Raw genomic sequence first — 21,255 nt, forward strand, 5'->3', positions numbered from 1 at the left:
AGCCTTGGCAACCTTGCGGTACATCATTTCCATGGTGCGATGCTGCCAGTGCAAGATTTCCTGTACAGCAGATGATGTGGGATCACCCTCTGGATGGAGAGGAATTACTATGTACACACGGAAGTCTTCCCCAGCTTTGATAGCATTTGAGATTCGAGTTGCAATCTCCAGGGGAATGAGATGAGTGCACTTGGCTTCCTGAATCATCCAGCCATGGGAGGACCCCAGAAAATATTGGTTCTCTATGTATATGAACCGCCTGGCTCGGCGAATGTGATGCACATATGCCCTTTGGATGGTGTTCTCATAAAGGCGACCCTTGCGGGTCAGGAGGCGGTCCAAGACATCAGTGTCAAAAAGAGCTGAATCAGAATTGATTGACCTGAAAAACTGGACATTCCAGGATGAGTCTTCACTAGACTTCCAGTCCAAGACAAATTCATCATTATTGATGGGCTGAAGTCTATGCTCACGGTCTGGTGCCTGCTTCCTCCAACGCTCAGTAAAGTTTGCAATCAGATCAATTACAGCTTCACCTTCAATTTTGGTGTGTATATCATGCCAAGGCTGGCGAGGTCCAACATTCACACTTGAAGAACACATTCCATTGTAGAAGTCATTTTGGTGTTCTTTAGTCAGAGTCTTAAAGAGTGGATGCTCCTGTGTATCCCACCTACCATCTGTGAGGTCAATGCCACCAACAAAGGCCACAAGCTTCCGTCGTTCCTCCTCTTCAGCCTCTGCATCTGCAATTACACATTTCTGGTGGTGTGTGTAACAGGTGGATACAAAGTTAGTCTCAAACAATTTGCCCTTGTTCTTCTTTCGGGGAGCTAAAACCACTTCCACTTCAGTCCCATCAAAGTATAGCCGTGTGTCTTCATCATGGGTGCCCATGATGCCTGAGGTATAAATGTTAGTGCTGAGAGCCTCATTCCACACCATAACAAGGACACGCACACCTTCATCAGCCTTCTTCTTGAGCAGCTCCCCAAGAGTCTCCTCTGTCCCATCTGCCTCACGTTCTAAGCTTATGGCTGTGTTGACACTCCACCCAACAATGTAAATGAATTTCTGAGCCCCACGGAGGATGTTTGCGACATCCAGGAACATGCTCTGTGGGATGTATTCAGTACCATCAGGACCTGGTACGTCCATAATGGGTGGGAGGGCAGGTGTATGGGCATCTTGGTACAAAGTGACATGGCAACCTTCTCGCATTGGGAACACTGTGTCAAGCACCTCATTGGACCTAGTGATGGACTCACATGACCGGTAGTGGAGTGATACATGGAGAGACCCTGATGGCATGCCTTGCTTATTGAAGATTGGGTACCACCCAGACACAGGCTCCTCCGCCACTAGATCCTCAGAACGGATACTCATGTAACCCATGCATTCGATATTCATCAGGTCCATGTCTTTCACCGAGAAGAGAAATGACTCCACTTCATGGCACATTTCTATACGGAATTTCTCCTCCCAATGGGGGCTCAGAGAATTGTAAATTATTGATGTCTTGGCTATACGGCATGTCTTCTTGGCATTGGTGCAGGTATCCACTGTAACATAGGGGTCTGACACATCCTTTTCAGAACGGAACCACGAAGTATCGACATCTGGCAGGCCCTCGGCTTCAATGATCTCCAAGTAAAGGACACCATGAAGGAAGACCATCTTGCCACGTTGTGCAATGGAGCCACTTCGCGAACAACCTGTGTAGAAATTAAATCAATAAGAAACAACTCCAATCCCTTTCCTCAATCATCATAAAATATTTAATCTAAATTTATGTCCTTATTGCTTCAATAAATCAGGCAATGAAAATACTATTCCTGAACAGCCATGACTTTGTTTAATGAAACACACTGCTATCCCCAATTGACAGAAATTACACTATAGAAGAAATCAAAACAATATCCATAGTACTAACAAAATTTGATTAACTACATTAAATTAATTACCTAAATGTATATGTAATGGTTTCAGAGGGATCAATTTGCTGAGTGTAGTTAATTGGGAGGATTAGGAGAGGAACAGTGTGGGTGTAACAAAGGTAAAGGGTGGGTGGATCAAATTGGGTTGGATGGGCATCATGCATTGTCTAACAAAGGGAGGAGCAGTGACTGTACAGTGGATTAAATAGTGAGATTGTTTAATTTGTACCTAGCAGTTGAGGGGGAGAGTGTGCCAGAGGACTGGAGGGGTACTTGTATAGTTCTGCTTTGCAAAGGAGGTGACAAGTGTGAATATTAATGAACATATGGAGTAATTAGTGAGGAGCAATGTGGTTTTAGGAAAGGCAAAGGGTGCAAGGATAAACTTTTGGTAAGGCAGATATGAAAAGTTTTTGGCAAAAGGTAAGGATGTTTTTTTGGCCTTCACAGATTTAGAGAAGGCTTAAGATAAGGTGGACGGGAAGGCATTGTGGGAGGCATTGTAAATATATGGGGTGGGGGAAAGCAGTTACAGCCAGTCAAAAGCTTTTACATGAGTAGTAGAGCCTGTGTTAGGGCTGAGAATAGTGAGATTGAGTGGTTTGAAGTGGTGGGGCAGTGCCATGGTTGTGTTATGTCACTATGGCTGTTCATATATACATGGTTAGGGTGGTATAGGAGGTAATGGGCAAAGGATTGGACAGAAGTGGGAGAGAATTGTTGTTTGCTTGTGGGTGGGTCTGAGGTGGGTCTATGGCAGTTAGTGATACAATTTAGGAAGGCATGTGATAGGAGGATGTTGAAAGTAAATTTGAGTAAAATCAAGGTGATAAGATGTACAAGGGGTGAGGGACACAGTAAGCTGGAGGTACGTCTTAAAGGAGAGATTAGAAGAAGTTGATTGTTTTAAGTATTTGGGGTCACATATAGTGGAAGTTATCTGTAGAAAGAGCAAGTAAATGTCTTGGGGAAATGAAAAGTGTTATGAGAAATAGGTATCTGGTAGGATGCAAACAGAAGATTACATGAAAGGGTGACAATGTATTGAACAGAGACTTGGAATATAAGGAAGGCAGAAAGAACAAAATTAAACATGTTTTGAGATGTATTGTGGGGGTTACAAGGATGGATAGAAAGAAAAATGAGTAGGTGAGGAGGAAAGTGGGGGGTGAAAATTAAACTGGCAGATAGGACTGATGAAAGTATACTAGGATGATTCGAGCACATAGAAGGAATGAATGAGGAAAATTAACAAAAAGAGTTTGGAAAGCAGAGGTGGATGAGACTCTGAGGGGAAGACCAAGAATGAGACAGATGGATGGATGGTGTGAATGGGGTCTTCAGCAGGGAAGGGAAGAGGCAAGAAATTGGTGTGAGTGAAGAATGAATTTCTCTTGTTTTCTCTATATTTGCATGAGGTGACAAAGAGGAAGGGTTGCCATGTAAATGAAGTGGTGTGGCCCTGCTGTGGATGTGCTGTATCTTGCTGAATTGCCTCTGAATTGCAATCACCAATCCCTCCTCATCCTCCACATTCAAACAGCTCTCTAAAATACTCTGCCCATTTTTTCCTTACTACCTCTTCTTCCATCAAGATCTGTCCATTTGCACCTTTTACCTTTTCTTCTCTGCTTGACTTATCTACCCTTCCTCTCTTAACTTGCTTCCAAAAACATCTTTTTATTGCTTTCAAAATGTTCTGTCATACTCCTCCCCATTTTACATCTGCTCTCCTTTTTGCTTATTTTATATTTTGTTTTCCTTCTCTTTTTTCTTTATACTTCTTATATTTTTCTCATCCTACTTTGTAACCAGTCCCTGAATGCTTGCTTCTCTTCTACTACCTTTTTCATCATCCCACCACTCACTACCCTTCCTTCTGTTCTTTCCCATCCTTCTTGTTCCACATACAATCTTTGCACACCTCATCACTTCCTCCTTGAAACACTCCCCATTCCTCTTCCACACCTACCTCTACTCTATCCTTCATTTCCCACATTTCTCTTTGCTTTTCCTTTTACTCCTGGTCTTTTTCCTTTTTTTTATTTAAACAGTTTGCTCTAAGCATCTCCCTACTTTCTGTCCTTTTCCTCTTTATCTATCCTCCACTCTCAACTTACCTTCCACCAAAAAAATACATTATATTCCCCCCCACTCTCCCGTAAGAACATGTACATCCAAAACTCTTCCTACTCTTCTCCTGGGTATCACTATATAGTCCATTAAAGCCCAATCTACCACCCTTCCATCCACCACCCTCTCCCAAGTGTATTTATGCTTGAATTTCTTCCTAAACACTGTTAGCTATCATTAACTCTCTAGACGCATCACCACCAACTCTCCACTACAATTTTTTCCTGGCATTCCACATTTCCCAACCACTCTGTCTATTGGTTTATCTACTCTAGCACTGCAATCTCCCAATACCAATACAATGTCATTTCTCCCTAAACTATGCACTCGTTTAAATATATCCAAAAAGCCTCCCTTTCCTCTACACTCTTCTCCCTACCAGGCCCATATGTACTTACAAAGACCCATACTCCCTTCCCAGTTTCACCTTCATCCACATTAACCTTGAAGAAACCTACTTCCACTCCACCACATGCCTACCTATCTCTTCATTCACTAATATGGCCACCCAATCCCTTGTCCTCTCTTCTACTGACACCCTCCCCATTACACTCCCAAACTCAAACTTGCCCCTACCTTTCAACTTAGTTTCACTCAATGCCAACACATCCATATTTCTTTTTTCACAAACATACTGCCTATTCCTTCCCTTTTACTCCCATCTGTACCACACCCACGCACATTAAAAGACCTAAACCTTAGGGTTCTTGGGTGGAAAACTCCTAGACCCTCTTATGCATTTTTTTATGTCCCCTTTGAGACTACAAAGAGTAGTCCTATCCTCTGTTCAGTTTTAGTCTCCTTTTACGATTCGAGTGGGAACACTAGGTGGCAGTATTCTTTCTCCCCTACCACAGGGTTCGGCGGAAATGGAAACGTATATTCAGAGAAATGGTACAGGACAGTATTAAGAGTGGGGAGACAGCATAACAGAGGGACACTCGCAGTATAATTAAAGTAGCATAATTTCTCTATGAATAGAGATTTCTTCTAACACAATACGATGAGTGACTCTGGTCCGTAGGGGCGCCCCATTTAGACCCTAAAGTACTGCACGCTATTGATCAGATTTTAACATCACAATAACATGCAGCCAATACCCCAGACGGTACATAAAATGTTACTCTATTTTTTCTACTGTAGCCATTTTGTTATAACAAGTATCCATCAAACCTAATATTCCAGCAGTTAAAAACCCGGTAATTGAATTTTCATACATCGGTCCGGAATGCTATAGACTAGTGTTTATTTCCTATGATTATACAGTATCTGCTCGGTATCTACTGTCAACTGTGACGAAAAACTTACCAATCACTCTATGAACTTATGAGCGTGTCTACAAAAGAAAATTACAAATTATATACATGCATATATACGCTATGCTGCAAATATCATTTTGATATACTAAAGTATGCACACTCCCAAAGTTCGCGCGCAACATGCACATCCGGGTGCACGATCCGAAATTTCCAACGTGGCGTAAATGTTGTTTAATTTGCGTAAATGTTGTTTAATTTGCATAGGTTTTGAATTATATCTGAAAAAGGCTTATTACTGTTTATGCAAAACTGCCTACACAGATCAACTAGGGAAGGTCCTCCAGTATCGTTACTACAAAAGAACCCTGTCACTCATTTCGAACTGAAGAACAAAAGACTGAGACGCAGAACAAGAGGGAGAATACGTTGAATGTGAAATGAAAAAAAAAAGTAGTAATCCACATAATCTGATCCGGGTAGAAGGCATGTGGTTCCACACACGCACACGCACACGCACACGCACACACACACACACACGGGAATGTTCTCGTAAGATAATGATGCTGTAAAAAATCAGAAACTTTGAGGGTTACAGAAAGGGAGCACCAAGGAACTCTCGATGTCTGAAAGCAAGTATAGTTACAAATAGTGTTTACTTTTCGTGTTTGTCTACCAGGTTAGAAAACAAAAATTCACATAATTACTTAAATTTCTACGTCAATTATGTATTTGAGAAAGTTGTGGCTTCCGTGTAAACAAGTACCAAGTTTGCAATCTGCCTTGTCCCGACAAATGACGTTCTCGTATACGACAGGGGATTTCAACCTGACGGTGGACGCGAATCGAAAATGGAGTATCGACCGACCGATATCCCATTTCCCTTTGACTGAATAACAACACGCTGCATCAACGAGCAAAACGTGGGAAACTTGTTTTCCAATTGAAGTTATTAAAAAAAAAGTGACACGACAGGCAAAGTAGGTGCTACTGAATTCGTCACCTTTACCCAAATAGTCTGCTTCCGAGGTGTAGATGTGGCAAATCTAAGACCATTATAACGTACCTGCACGGTAGACCTTGGCCTAAACGGTGTCTCATTTTGTGTAGATATCGTTCAAGCTAATGTGCCCCCTCCCATCCTCAGATATATACATTTGCATAATACAAGCGTCGGGTATTAACAGTAAGTGAAGAGTTAATCGAACTGGCTTTGATCAACCCTTTCTGTCTGAAGGGGATAGGGATGGGGAGTGTGGGGACCTAGACCGACCAGATAGCCGTTGGGATTTTGGAAGCACCACATCATGCAACACTGCAGTACGATCATGCTTGGATAATTTAACGTCATTAGGTGGACAAGAATGCTTAGGCAATTGAGGACTGCCATCACCCTAAAGAACTTAATTCACATCAACGCCAGTCGTCTTTACTCAGCTAAGACCTTCACTCATCAGAGGTATGAGAACGAGGAGATTTGGGGGGTGGTCTGAGATGTGTACTACAAATCAAAATTAGTTCTACATCCATCTTTATTCGAGTGAAACTACATTGCTCTCAACCCTTCAATACAGTGATGCACTTCATACATCTTAATTTTGTTCAACATGTGATGGTTTTATTCAGTTGTAGACTGAACTCGGGATATATAGGGCATTGGACTATCGAGATACACATAAAGCCCTATTTGTCTAAGGTTCGACTTCGGTTAAAATATTTTCGCCTTGCCAATATAAATAAATAAATAAAGTACGTCACTGTGTCGAAGACAACTTTTGAACCGTCTCTACTCGACTCAACTCTACATACAACCGTAGCCACACTTACAAGCAGGATTACAAGGGTTTGTGACGAGGAGGGAAAACAAAACTAAGGCACGCCACTGCCATAGACACGAACCTCATGTTGTCCTTTATGGCAAGGCAGTGCAAACGAAAGTATATATCTATTAGTTATGGACGAACTGGTGAAAGAAAGCAATCATATTAGTTAGTGATAACAAGGATGCAGCATTCACCTGAACATGCGTGAGATCTAGTTCAAGGACATAAATTAGAAATTTGGAGGAAGAACAATATTTACATTGTTCCCTGCAAGTACTCTGAAAACAGTATTACCAAATTGCGTTTGACAGATTGATATAAGATTTTTTTATAAAAAAAAAAAACATATATAATGTATATATATATATATAGTCTGTGTGTGTGTGTGTGTGTGTGTGTGTGTGTGTGTGTGTGTGTGTGATTTATTTACACTGCGCATGCCTCCTGCAAGTGTGGCGAGGAGTGGATGCAACCTCACACTGCAAGAGGCGACATTATCAGGCTGGGTCACTTACAGCATAGGTAGTACCGCCAGTCCTTCTCGCCCTTAGGATGCCGACGCCGACGCTGTTCCTCGGCGCTCTCCGCCACGGTGTATTCGCCCTCCTGCATGCCGCACACCCCCTTGGCCGCCGTCTCCCCAATATACTGCATAAGGCACAGTAGACACATGTTTCTAACCGTTTCAGGTAACTTCTTCCAACACGATATCAACAATGTCGGTATTTTTCACTTGTATTATTGCATGCACATTCTCTACACTTTTTCTTTCGCTGGACTTATTTATACCATACCAAAAGGTGAGATGATGGAGGAGGTTCGAATCAGGAAATTACTGTCGTTGTCTTCGTTCACTTTGGAGGGCTGGAGACAAAACCGGCCATGCAGCACCCGACAGGCATGGAACATTACCCCACGCACACTGACATACTGTGACGTATTGCCACCGAGTTTGTTCTCTTCTCCAAAGGGTGCACCAACTCCACCTCCGTCAACCACAAAGTTTCACTTGAATGCTTAGTCCTTGTTATCAATGGTACTCCTACGCTGCATCGTGATTTCACCCTTTTATTCAGCGCATGCACGACGACGTCACGTACGTGACTGTAATGAGCATATTAATCGTGGGGTGAATATTTTAACTACTACTTCCTCTCACTATACTAACACCACTCCAATCCTGTGATTCGGATTCTATGCGTCACTCCTTCATGCACCATGTCCTTCGTCTGTCCGCCTCCCCCACTTCTACCCCCCTCTCCCGTTAGCCTTCGGGTAATTTCTGGTGGTTCAGACACTTCCTCTGCCTACTCTTATTAATCTTTGAAGTTATTCATACATAATTTGCGAATCTGCCATGTTATTTTCTCTTGAAGGTCACGCATTTTCTAGATTTCGAATGAAAAGTACCAAAGGCACCGTGCATACGAATTACGATATTACACTTAATATAATTCGGCTAGTTAATGCCTATAAACAACGTGAGCGTCGTCGGCACCTTCATATTAATAGTAACAAATACAAAGCTGTCAAAGTTACAGTATTAGCCCCAACGTCTTCAAGTACGTGAGTCACTCGCTCGGTCTACTTGACTTAGTTCACTTATGCTGAACCTGGTATTCTAAAAAACATGACACAAAATCTTTGTTTTGGTTACAAACGAATGACAGGTACGTTGTTACGGTTTGGCTTTGGGACCTTGAGGTGACCACACCTCTTTCTTCCTTAGAGCATCGATCACTGTCATCTGTTATGCATGACGCAGTCGTTATTTTGCAGTTTGTTTATCTTGATACCATCAGTGCAATCACGAACAAAGTGGTTTAGGTGTTTACACAAACACAGCCTTTAACACTTTTTGACTACAGGTGGTGATGTTTGTAAACAGATCCATTGTTGATGTCTTACATCGCTGCTTGTATCGGATCAAAATTTAGTCACTGCACGCCATTCCACTACTTTTCTGAACGTCACTAGAGCTTACCCTCACCACAACGTCACAAAACAGTATGGTAGTAAAGGGATGTGTGAGGTTGCACACTCGTGTTTGCCAGATCCTCTTCCTCTCTTACCCTGTGTCTGGGTACACACTACTAGAGTTCCATTTGGCGTGGGTTCGGCAGGCTTGTGCGGCTGTTCGTTCGTTCCTGTTCCCCCTCCTCCACCCAACTTCACCACCCGCTCAGCATAGGTTGCGCTATGCCTTGACGATATTGCCAACTTGACGCATTTCTTTTCATTTTCTAATTACTTTACTCCAACTTGGTAAAACACATATTCATAGTGCAGTTAACACTGGCGAGTAAGTTTAGACATGTTTAAAACAGCAGAAAAATTAAAGACGCAGATGCAAATAGTCTATTTGACCATTCACAACAGACAGGCCGTGCACGAGTGTTCCATTTCGTGGAACCCATGGTCAGAGCGGGAACAGATATTTTTCGTCGACCAAAACAACATTTTCATATCAATTTTGTAACAAGGATTTGCTATCCATTTTCTCATAATTTTCTTTCGTCATAATTCTTTCGTTAAATTCGCATGCAAGCCAATTTGGCAATGAAATAAGCCGCATAATTCAAAAGGGCAAAAATCCAACTGTAAAGTTCTCAAATGGTCCAAGTGTTACATTTTGTTGCCACACTACATTGCTAGTAACTTCGGCTGTCAACGCAAATATTTCGTAAATTGCTTTATCCCTGTTGACCTTCCACTTTTTTCAGTGAGGCGTCATTTATTTATGTTACACGTGTCCTTTTTTGCTTTACAACTCGCACAACTGCCTCAATTCAGATACACCATGGACACCGATGACCCACATCTCCAGCTTCAATTGTCGGTCTCACGGTCCTTAGGCATACCAGAATGCCATCTCACGCACGCGCGGGCAAGCACGTACACACACACACACACACACACACACTGGAACAGAGAAGACAAAAAGGGTAACTTGTTGACCATCTACAGAATTATGAAAGGCATGGAAGTCCTTGATAGAGAAGACTTACTTAATTGGGATAGGAGAAACACAAGAGGACATAGAAAGAAGCTTAAAAAGGACAATTATAGAAGAGAACTGAAAAAGAACAGCTTTCCCCACAGAATGGTGGATGTATGGAACACATTAAACGGAATAACAGTGTGCAAAAACAATAACAAATTAGATATGGAGAGATACAAAGACGGGACAACGAGCTTAGATCCCCTCCCCGTAAAATACAACCAGGTAAACTCACACACACACACACACTATGTATGGCGGGACAACACGAGCATAGCTCCCCTTCCCGCAAAATACAACTAGGTAAATACACACACATCCACTTCGCCTGCCTAAGGAAAGGACAATCGAAACGGGATTCAAAAGCAGGTTGAAGGAAAACCAACTGCGCCTCACCACAGAGCTCAGGGAGAAACCCTGAATACTACTCGTACATTAGACGAACACAAACGTTCTGTCAGGTATGTACAAGGCAATTCAGCAGTTTTCCAGCGTGTCAATCAAAATATTTTTTGGGTGGAGTGGAAGAAAGCTAATCTACTGTATATACTACAAATCCTGTAGTAGTTTCAGGAGGAAGAATATCGAATAAGCCCTCATTGAGAACCACCCATATTTCAACAAAATTCCATGCCTGATAAAACATACGAGTATATATATATATATGTGTGTGTGTGTGTGTGTGTGTGTGTGTGTGTGTACCTAATTGTAGTAAACAGACAAGGAGCAACTCTCGTTGGGTCCCACCTCCGTCTCCAATTTATCATAAACAGCCTCAAATTCTTGTACAGTTCCTACTTAATATTTATCCTTGATTTCCAATTATCATACCTAGATCTGAATTTACATGTTGTTCCAGCTTGGGCTCTCTCTGTGTGTGTGTGTGTTTGTGTGTGTGTATTCACTTGGTCTTTGGATCACGTGTTGGACTCGTGATCGACAGCTATTTCCCTCCTGGAAGAGAGCTCAGAGCTCGTAGGTCCGATCTATGGGTAATGCTATGACCTTGCACACACACACACACACAACTCCCCGCCCACGAGAGTCAGAGTAACGACCCGAGGCACAGCGATACCGAAATAATTTCGGCCCTGGGCAGGATTCGAACTGGGTGCTGGGAGCACTTCTGCTTCCCAGTTCGGCGCTCTACCAACTATGCCACCGAGTCGGTGTGTGTGTGTGTGTGTGTATTCACCTCGGATCTGCTGCAGCCTCTTTTCGAGACAGCCAGACACCACCCTACGGCAGTGAGCTCAGAGCTCATTATTAGCAGATCTCTGGGTAGGTCTGAGACCACTCACACTCCACACACCGGGAATGCAAGGTCACAACTCCTCGACTAACGTCCCGTACCTACTCGCTGCTAGGTGAATAGGGGCTACACGTGAAAGGAGACAAACCCAACTTGTCTCCGCCCGGCCGGGGAATCGAACCCCGGTTCTCCGGCTTATGAGGCCAGTGCCTTACCATTCCGCCACCGGGCGGTGTTATGTGTGTGTGTGTGTTTTACGAGTTGCAGCGTGGTGAGGTAAATACAGGAAGCAACTGGATTTTTTGTCTTCACGTTACGTCCTTCGCAGGATCAGTGTTTTTGGTAAGAACGAAATATAAGGGAATAAAATTTACAACTGTTTTTGTTTATCTTACCACCTTACCACTCTTGTCTTCAACACTGCATCATACATTCATATATATAGATATATATATATATATATATATATATATATATATATATATATATATATATATATATGCAGGGCTTTCACATCACCGTGAAACATGCTATCCAAAATTACCACATGAGAAAGGAAACTGAAGACACTAAGTACTTTTGTACATTCGGATCACAGAGTAACAAAGGTGTAAGTGTGGTTAAGTATATATAGCTATAAAAGAACAAGAACAAAAGTTAACAAAAGGGAGGAAACGTGTACACAGGAATGTGGAGAAGTACATGACCATACCTTCCTCACTACATCTGCCTACAACTATACAGGGCCCCGACACCACCCTCCACATCTGATGGTCACTAGCACGATTGACATGTAACATTCATCCACAAAACAACGTTTATACACACATCATTCATACACACAACTCGTGATAAATAAATCATGCATTAAAGTACATTGGGGGGAATTTGCTTTACCTTTTTTCACCAAAAGTGCCGCTCCGGGGCATTCCACCCCCCTGCCCCTCCCCTTGTCGGGGCCCTGCAGCTATATCTTACCAGACTGACCTGGCCATGGTCAGGTGAAGTGAGGAATGTGAGATCATGCACCTCTTCTCGTTCCTAGGTGCATGTTTCGAGTGTAGGACAAAACACCCCACGGACGAAACAACTCCTGATATGTTTAACCAGTTTGGTTACTATGAAAGTATATCATAGATGTAGAAAAGAATAACACTGTTTAACTACGTAACAATTACCACTTGTCAATATATCTTTCACCGCCTCCGGCACATCACCATAACCATTATAATCACCCCGACACATTACCATAACCATAAAAATCACCACCACCAAATTACTACCATCATATCACCACCAGTATCATTATCACCGCCATCACATCACATTCATTACACATCACCACAATCATAACCACCACCACTGCATCATTACCACGGGTAGAATATATTATGGGGTGTTTTGTCCGGTGCCCGGACAAAATGTCCTGAAATCTGCCCCCCTGGACAAAATGTCCCCAACGGCCTAGGTGGGTGGTCAAAATGTCCTCAATTTTGTTTTTGTTTTCTAAAAATTTGTCAGATATGTTTTACTTTATTCCTTTATATGTTTTTTGGTGAATTTTTGGTTTTTAAATTGATTTTTTTTCTTTATAGGCATACAATATAAGTTCAATAAAGCATAATTGTGTGCTGTAATTGTACTAATAATTTGCGGAATGAATATTGAAATAAATTACAGCAATGGACTGAAAAGTGGCTAATGAAATTTAACAAGTAAATGCAAGGTAATGCACATAGGTAAAAATAACAGTAAGTACGATTACAAGTTATTTTGGAAATTCGTTAACAAAAGTGAGTGGTGATTTTTTGTTGTTTAGCTTGATTTTTTAATTTTATTTTTTTATAGGCATACAATGTAAGTTCAATAAAGCATAATTGTGCGCTGTAATTGTACTCATAATTTGCGGAATGAAGATTTAAATAAATTAAAGCAATGGTCTGAAAAGTGGCTAATGAAATTTAACAAGTAAATGCAAGGTAATGCACATAGGTAAAAATAACAGTAAGTACGATTACAAATTATTTTGGAAATTCGTTAACAAAAGTGAGTAGTGAAAAAGATCTCGGCGTAATTATCAGTAACGATCTCAAATCATCCATGCAAATGATGAGTGTTATGATAAGGACATTTGGGAATGATATTGTAAACAATATGTAGAGTATAGAATCCTATAGAAAGTATCATTAGAGGACTTTTTCATTCAGGATTATGGTAGTATGGTAGATCAAAGGAATAATCAATTCTATATATAAATTGTTAATCAAATGAATCAGACAAAACAATACAACGACTTCAGTTCACATGTTCACTCATAGGTAATTATTTAATAAATTGGATACAAATGTCCCCAACGGCCTAGGTATGTGGTCAAAATGTCCTCAATTTTTTTTCTAAAAATTTGTCAGATGTGTTTTACTTTATTCCATTATATGTTTTTTGGTGAATTTTTGGTTTTTAACTTGGTTCGCCTCTATAATCTGGTGACCGACCACAAGGAGGGCAGGAAGACCATCCCAGAGTTCCTGCGTGGCATCAGTCACAACCTGCGTGGTGGCCAGCCCAACGTCTAGGCTAAATACAATTGACATTGTATATAGCTAAATACAATTGACATTGTATCTAGCTAAATACAATTGACATTTCTGAAACGTTTGCTTACACAATTGGCTCATAGATTGATGGGTTGGGTCGTGTATAAGATATTTAATAAAATATCAAATATCAAATATTATTGTACTTTGTGTTTATATATAGAGATTCTCCTGAATTGAAGGGTTATTATAAAACCACAATTAACTATGACCCAAAATGTATAAACAGTTTATAAAAATCAATATTTTTTGAAAAAAAAAAGACCTTTTGTCCTAAATATTGGGGACATTTTGTCCCGGGGGTGCAGATTTCAGGACATTTTGTCCTACATTCGTTTTGTCCGGGGGGTGTTTCGTCCGGAGACATACGTTTCCTCCCTTTTGTTCGTATTCCTTTATGGTTGTATTGTACTCTGTAACTCGTCTGGGGGTATAATGGACGAAATTACTGTATTGAAGTTTCTTTTGTCCTGGGATTATCTTACATAGACTGTATCTGCTACACTCCTTCACCACCCACTCCTGAACTACAACTTTGGAGCGGAGGAAAGCAGGCTTGAGGTTATCTGCACTTAACTCTATCTGAACTTTGCAAAGTCCAGAAAGATGAAAATTGCTAGTTCCTGGTTTCAAAGATGAGAGTCATACCGATGGACTTGGTATAGCAATGCGGGAGGAGATGCAAATATGAAATCGATCACATACTTCTTAGCACTCGTTGGGAGACCCTACAGAACTGTTGGGTTTGTCGGAAATGCTGAATTCTTTGGAACTATTCAGTGTGTGGTCGCAACAATCAGATTTCATATGAAGTCCAGGAGAATCCTGAGACGTAACCCAATTTAATTTCATCTGTAGAAGTTCAGGGATGGTGCCTGTGCCCACGATTATGTGGTTGCAATCTCTAATCGATTTGAAGTACTTGGCATCCTTGATGACTCGAAAGAAATGTGGAACATCTTCAAACTCTGGAAACTGCGAAGGAATAGATTGTAAAGCGTCTGAGGTTGAGGAGTATAGAGTGACCTTCCAAGCACATTTATGGGTGGAAGTCAATATATGAATATCCGCCCTCTTTGCCGGAGGTCAAAGAGGCTTAAGTAGATTGGTGGAAAGGCAATTGGCATCTGCAACATCAATGCGGAGTTGCCGAAACCTGGAGCTGAGACTATGATCCGCGGATTGCTTGCGGTCTACTATCTGTCTTCAGTCTGTTCATGGATGTAGCGAGAGGATGGAGGTTTGGGACAACTTCGCCTATCTTGGCAGCGATGGGTCATTCCAGGTAGTACTTCGAAGCATTGACATTACAAAGGCGGAGCATACCGACAGGAGACCTTTTGATCCATATCTAGGTCGGATGCGAAAAAAAAAATCATATTAATAATAAAATAATAAATAAAAACTATGATAATGTAAATAACAAATAAAATACATAAATAAATGCATAGGTATAGTTAAATAATAAACAAACAGGTAAATAGTAAATAATAATAAATTGACATATAACTAATAATAAATAAAAATAAGACAGACAAATGATAACAAAACAAAAACAAATAATATAAGATAAATTATAATCATTACAGCATCTTCCTTAGGTATTTATCTAAATGATTCTTAAAGCTTCGAACTGAACTACATTGCACTACCTGTGCAGGAAGTTTATTCCATTCATTAACTACACGGTTGGCAAAGTTGTTTCTACCTACTTCCAAATTGAATCTATTTCCGGACAGTTTGAGACCATTGTTTCTTGTCTGATTCTCATTCAATGTAAAAATTTGGTCACTTTTGATGTTGTCAATTCCCTTTAGAATTTTAAAGACCTGTATCAAGTCACCTCTGAGTCTACGCTTTTTTAGGGAAAACAGATTCATATGTTTTAGTCGATTTTCGTATGATTTATTTTTGATATTTGGAATCAGTTTTGTGGCTCGCCGTTGTACTCTTTCCAATCTGTCAATGTCTTTAATGAGATTCGGTGACCATACGGAAACAACATATTCCAAATGTGGACGAACTAACGATTTATATAGCTTGTTAATGAGTGATGGACTTTTGAAATCAAAAGATCGCGCAATCAGTCCTAGAATCTTATTCGCTTTCTCAGAGGCTGAAATACACTGCTTGGACGATTTGAGGTCGTTACTGATAATTACGCCGAGATCTTTTTCACTATCCACTTTTGTTAACGAATTTCCAAATAACTTGTAATCGTACTTACTGTTATTTTTACCTATGTGCATTACCTTGCATTTACTTGTGTTAAATTTCATTAGCCACTTTTCAGACCATTGCTGTAATTGATCTAAATCTTCTTGAATATCTAATTGGTTTGAGTGATCATTTGCCACTCCGCACAGTTTTGTATCATCAGCAAATTTGGAAACAGTAGATTTTAGTCCATGGTCTATATTATTTATATATACTATGAATAGAAGTGGCCCAAGAACGGAACCCTGAGGAACTCCACTTGCAACACTTTTCCATTCAGAAGTATTGCCCATAGTGTTATCGACCCATTGAGAGTAAATGACGTCGATATCCATACAGAAGAGCTAAGATCCGAATATTCAAGTCACTTGTGTTTCCTGCCCTGCTGTCCGGCTGAGAGACTTAGACACTGAATGCAGACTTGAAAAGTCGTCTCGATGTCTTCGATAGGAAGTGCCTTTGGAGAATCCTGGGGTATTGCTGGAATGACTGTACCAAAACCAGAGACTATTCCATGAGACTTGATCCAGGCCAGAACCCAGATCTAGAACCAGAACCCTCAATGGAACCTGTCGGGAGTTCTTTGGAGTGGGATGAAAGGGTGTCTGTATGGAAGCTTGCTTGGAGAAACCGTGGGGAGTGACGACGGCGTGAGCGTAAATCAACGCGCCACCTGGCGTATGCCTCTGACTGATGATGATCATCATCATCCTGGCAGAGGAAATAAATATTCCAGACACCCACAGGAAAAGCCCGTCGGAGATTCACCCCGGGCCTGGCTTGACGGGTTTGTGCCTCATCTGCAACACCTCACAACTATTACTGGACGCCCACCATTATCCTAAATACCATTAATGCACCTCAGTGCAACCACAGCACTTAGATATCAAACAATCCTCAGGACTCTCGTCTCCTGGCCAAACACGACAATCACACGGGTTAATGACCCATAACTGTGTTGGATGTTTATTGACTCAAAGTGTTAATTAAATGTTGTCCTTTCGATGGATTTCTTTTCCGTCCATCTAAGTGTCCAATACACCCACCTCACTGGCGGGTATCCAGTCGGGGAGCGGTTTACTCGCCGACAACCCAACCATGCTGCAAGCAGTACTGGGTTACATGTTACTAGGACAGCTGACTAATCTGACTCCAGTGTGTGTGTATATATATATATATATATATATATATATATATATATATATATATATATATATATATATATATATATATATATATATATAAAAATATACATATATATATATATATATATATATATATATATATATATATATATATGTGCGTGTGTGTGTGTACGTATATGAAATAGACAACTATAATCCTCCGGTCTTTGATTGTCCCCAATAACCCTCCTAACATGTAGTTCATCACACGTAACCGGCTCCACTATTCGTATATCGACAGAAGATGTTGGGCAGTAGCATGCACTCTATGCCCAAGTTAGCGACGTCTCTCGCTGTCAGATCAAGTGGAATCTGTCACTTGAGACGGGAAGTGCAACGACCAGCATCTCGAATACACTCCGAATTCTCCTCCGTGTGTGCAAGCTCATGATCGTGTTTGCTCGAGCTTTCAAAAGTAATGTGTGCGTATGGTTATTTTAAGCAATGATATAATGCGCGGGCGGGATGTGGGTGGAACTGGTGTTGTTCACAGCGTAAATCATCTTCGATCTATTGATAACATGTAGTACCATTAATTCAAAGGCGTTTAAACGTTTCTGTAGACTATGTTTGAATGCGGCTGATTAAATCACACAAAAACTACATAGCATCCGGTGATTCAAACTGTTCTGGGTCTTTCTTTTAAGTATTCCTAGTATCATGGGCAGAGGCACAAAAGCTCCATTGATACTCGCATAAAAGATACCATTGCTAAAATCTTGTTCCAAGGTCATGTAGCACCGAGTCGGACGGGAACATTAGAGAAGTCATTTTTATCTGACCTTGCGAGGACTGTTAGAGCGAGAAAAATGTCGCCATGACTATTGTGCGAGTTATAGACACTCTTGAGGCGAGGCAGACCAACGCGGCTGGACGAAACAGCTTCGACAGAGCCCTTCACGGCCGTTATTGTCTGTCTGTATACATCCCGAACGGCGTCTTAGTTCTTCAGGCACGTCCAGTTACATTCCAATACAGAGCGCCTTTGCGTTTGGGTGTTGAGTCTCAAAGAATATTTTATGTAGCAATAAACAGCGCTTCTATCTTTGATATATCGCACCGAAGATGGGAAAGGATAGAAGAATGCAGCAGATCGTAGGTATAGTGAAGTTGAACAATTCTTCTCCTTTGGGTATAGATTCTCTCAAAGAATACTGATTAACCTGATTTGAAGAGATACCTTTAAATTTCCTAAAACAGTGCTTAACATACTGTCAATACTCTATACGGCGAGTATGTATCACAGAGGACGGAGAGAGAGAGAGAGAGAGAGAGACCGATTCTTAATTTAATAATTTTTTCTTTGGAATATTATGCGAATGTAAATATATCTGTCTTCCCAGGAATTCTGTAACACACCTGAAAACCGTACATAAACAATTAACTCATCCTAGAGTAAATAAACTAACATACAAATAAACAAATTCCTAAGTTGCGATATTAGCCCGTCGACTCACAAACCCTCATTTCCTGCATGTGCTTCGGATGACGTCATTATGACGTACGAAAGGACCACACCCGCTTGAGAAACCAAATGGCCGTAGGTTACTAGAACCGTATTAGTCATCTTTATTCACTCCAAAGGATATTACCATCGTATGAATGCGTACGTCCTCACGATAGGTAAGACACACGTCCCTGTCTGTCTGTTTGTAGTGAGGTTGGATGGATGAGATTTGCCGAGACGGGTGTGACGTTTTTTGTCGCCATCCAGAAGACAACTGCATGACGTTCGAACGAGATTTGCTATTCTGCGCGAAATGCAAACTTAACGATTCCAAAGCACATTGTATATATATATATATATATATATATATATATATATATATATATATATATATATATATATATATATATATTAAATCCCACGTATAGGGAAACTCGAGACACTCCTACTCGGCAGCACGTAAATTGCACAACTAGGCCTAACTGAAGAAAATTTCAAAGGACAATCTAAGTTTATTTTTAAGTTATTCTCAACCTAAATAATAAATGTGAACTAGTGTTCCTGCCCAATTAATTTTTTTTAGTAAGCTTCGAAAATCAACATAAGGGGGAATGAAAAGTACATACGAGTATACCAAATGGCATTTTTTCCCATATGTGGAAGGCGGCCAGCAAAGGCACCCTTCATCCCCACATAGGCCTAATCCACTCCCATCCATCACGCCTACGTCCTTCTTTTCTTGGTTCCTCCTGGATGACGGGCCATCCTTCCATATCTCGCCCACTGCCATGGGTCAGAAGCAATGCAGCAAGACACAGCATATATATATATATATATATATATATATATATATATATATATATATATATATATATATGCGGTATATATATTGTGTGTGTGATTCACCATGGTCTTGGATCACGTGTTCGACTCGTGATTGACAGTTATTAACTTCCCGGATGAGAGCTCAGAGCTCGTATGACTGATCTATGGGTAATACTGTCACCTTACACGCACACACACACCCACAACCAACTCCCGCCCACGAGAGTTGGAGTAACACCCCGCAGCGCAGCGATACTGAAATTATTTCAGCCCTGGGCGGGAGTCGAACCCCGAACCGCCGTAGTGGCAGGCGAGAACTCTAACCACAGCGCCACGTTCGTGTGTATGTGTGTGTGTGTGCATCGATGTACTGTCATCTCTGGAAAGCAACCTTCACATTTACTCAATCGCGTGGTCAACCTTGTTACGACTCACATAATCCGCTTCATTTCGTCTTCCACGACTCATGACTACTTTTTTGTCCAGTTCCAGTTAGATCACACAGTACAGTAACATTTCAATCTGGTCTGACACAATTTCTGGACAAGTAGTGCAAAACGAACATTTTAACGGTTTTCAGTCTCACGTTGAACTGATTCCTGCGCATGCGAGTTCTGTCATTGCGGCTTGAAATTTTTCAAATCACCACGAGGCGTTCAGTCACTTTATCAATCCCACTTGCTTCATAGAAACTGTGGCAAAGTATCGTATTGCTTCCGTGTGAATGTCCACATTATCAACCTGTAGCGTTTTCTCTGCAGAATATCCAGGAGACCGTACAACTGCTCACCTGCACAGGGTACAATGCACGTTATGCACAGCCGACAGGTAAGCCGGCCAGGAGCTCAGTTGGCTGGCTGGCTGACTGTGCGGAGCGTCGCGTGATAACTGCTCCGCGACGAGGAAGTCCATCGAGGACGAGCAGTCATGCTACCTCTGCTCAAGGACAAACCACGAAGCCCGCATGGATATCGTGTAGGATTATTCTCCAGTGTTTTGAGTCACGTGTATTCAATTATAGTACACAGGAACGGAGCTACGCTCGTGGGGTCTAGTCTCTCTTTCTCCAATCATCTTGCCTAATGTTTAAATCATGTGGTTACAGCCTGGTTTATGTCATCTTCGATAGCTACCGCGAGCTTACGCATTTCCGTGGAAAAATGTAGTTTTTCCACATCCGAAGTTCGGCTTGTGGTCTTCCCTAGCATGTTCCCATGACCTTGTGATGACCCTCTCATCTCAAATCGAGTAGTTTCCTCTGACAACTGCGTCTATCTCTTTCAGTGATCCAAACCCCAGTTTCTCTTCAAGCCTGTAAACGCCTACCATCGAAGCTCCCTTCCTGTATACTATGATAAGGTAAATCCACGTACGCACACGTGACAAGATCATGGAGAATAATTCGAGACACCTGCGTGCCGTGGTTTGTCCTTGAGCAAATATAACATGACTTATCCTCGAGGCACTTCTTCGAGGCGGAGCAGGTGGCCCTCGACCCTCCGTATGTGCGCACGTCTGCTCGAGTTCTGGGGTGAGAGATCATATGTCCCGTCTTGCGACAATTTAGTCTTGTTTTGTTCACAACA

General features: G+C 41.4%; 1 protein-coding gene and 1 non-coding gene across 5 annotated transcripts in view; both read right to left on the reverse strand.

Moving 5' to 3' along the window:
- The window catches only part of LOC143040639 (uncharacterized), a 31,867-nt gene that overhangs the window by 828 nt on the left and 9,784 nt on the right, over positions 1-21,255 (reverse strand). The window contains exons 1-3 of one of the 4 annotated variants that reach the window (XM_076211849.1): positions 20,460-20,564; positions 7,665-7,797; positions 1-1,715 (exon numbers count right to left, since the gene is read on the reverse strand). The exon at positions 1-1,715 is cut by the window's left edge and continues 827 nt beyond it. In XM_076211849.1, the coding sequence (XP_076067964.1) occupies positions 1-1,715; positions 7,665-7,761 (1,812 nt within the window). In that variant the 5' untranslated portion in view covers positions 7,762-7,797; positions 20,460-20,564. Of the gene's footprint in view, positions 1,716-7,664; positions 9,885-20,459; positions 20,565-21,255 lie in introns of those variants that run through there. The other 3 variants (XM_076211848.1, XM_076211846.1, XM_076211850.1) reach the window with 3 other exon arrangements.
- On the reverse strand, positions 11,562-11,634 carry TRNAM-CAU (transfer RNA methionine (anticodon CAU)). Its single transcript has one exon. It is a non-coding gene; the product is annotated as a tRNA-Met (tRNA).

The sequence above is a fragment of the Oratosquilla oratoria genome, chromosome 29, assembly GCF_046742065.1.
Source record: "Oratosquilla oratoria isolate Oo_2021 chromosome 29, ASM4674206v1, whole genome shotgun sequence".
NCBI lineage: Eukaryota > Metazoa > Arthropoda > Malacostraca > Stomatopoda > Squillidae > Oratosquilla > Oratosquilla oratoria.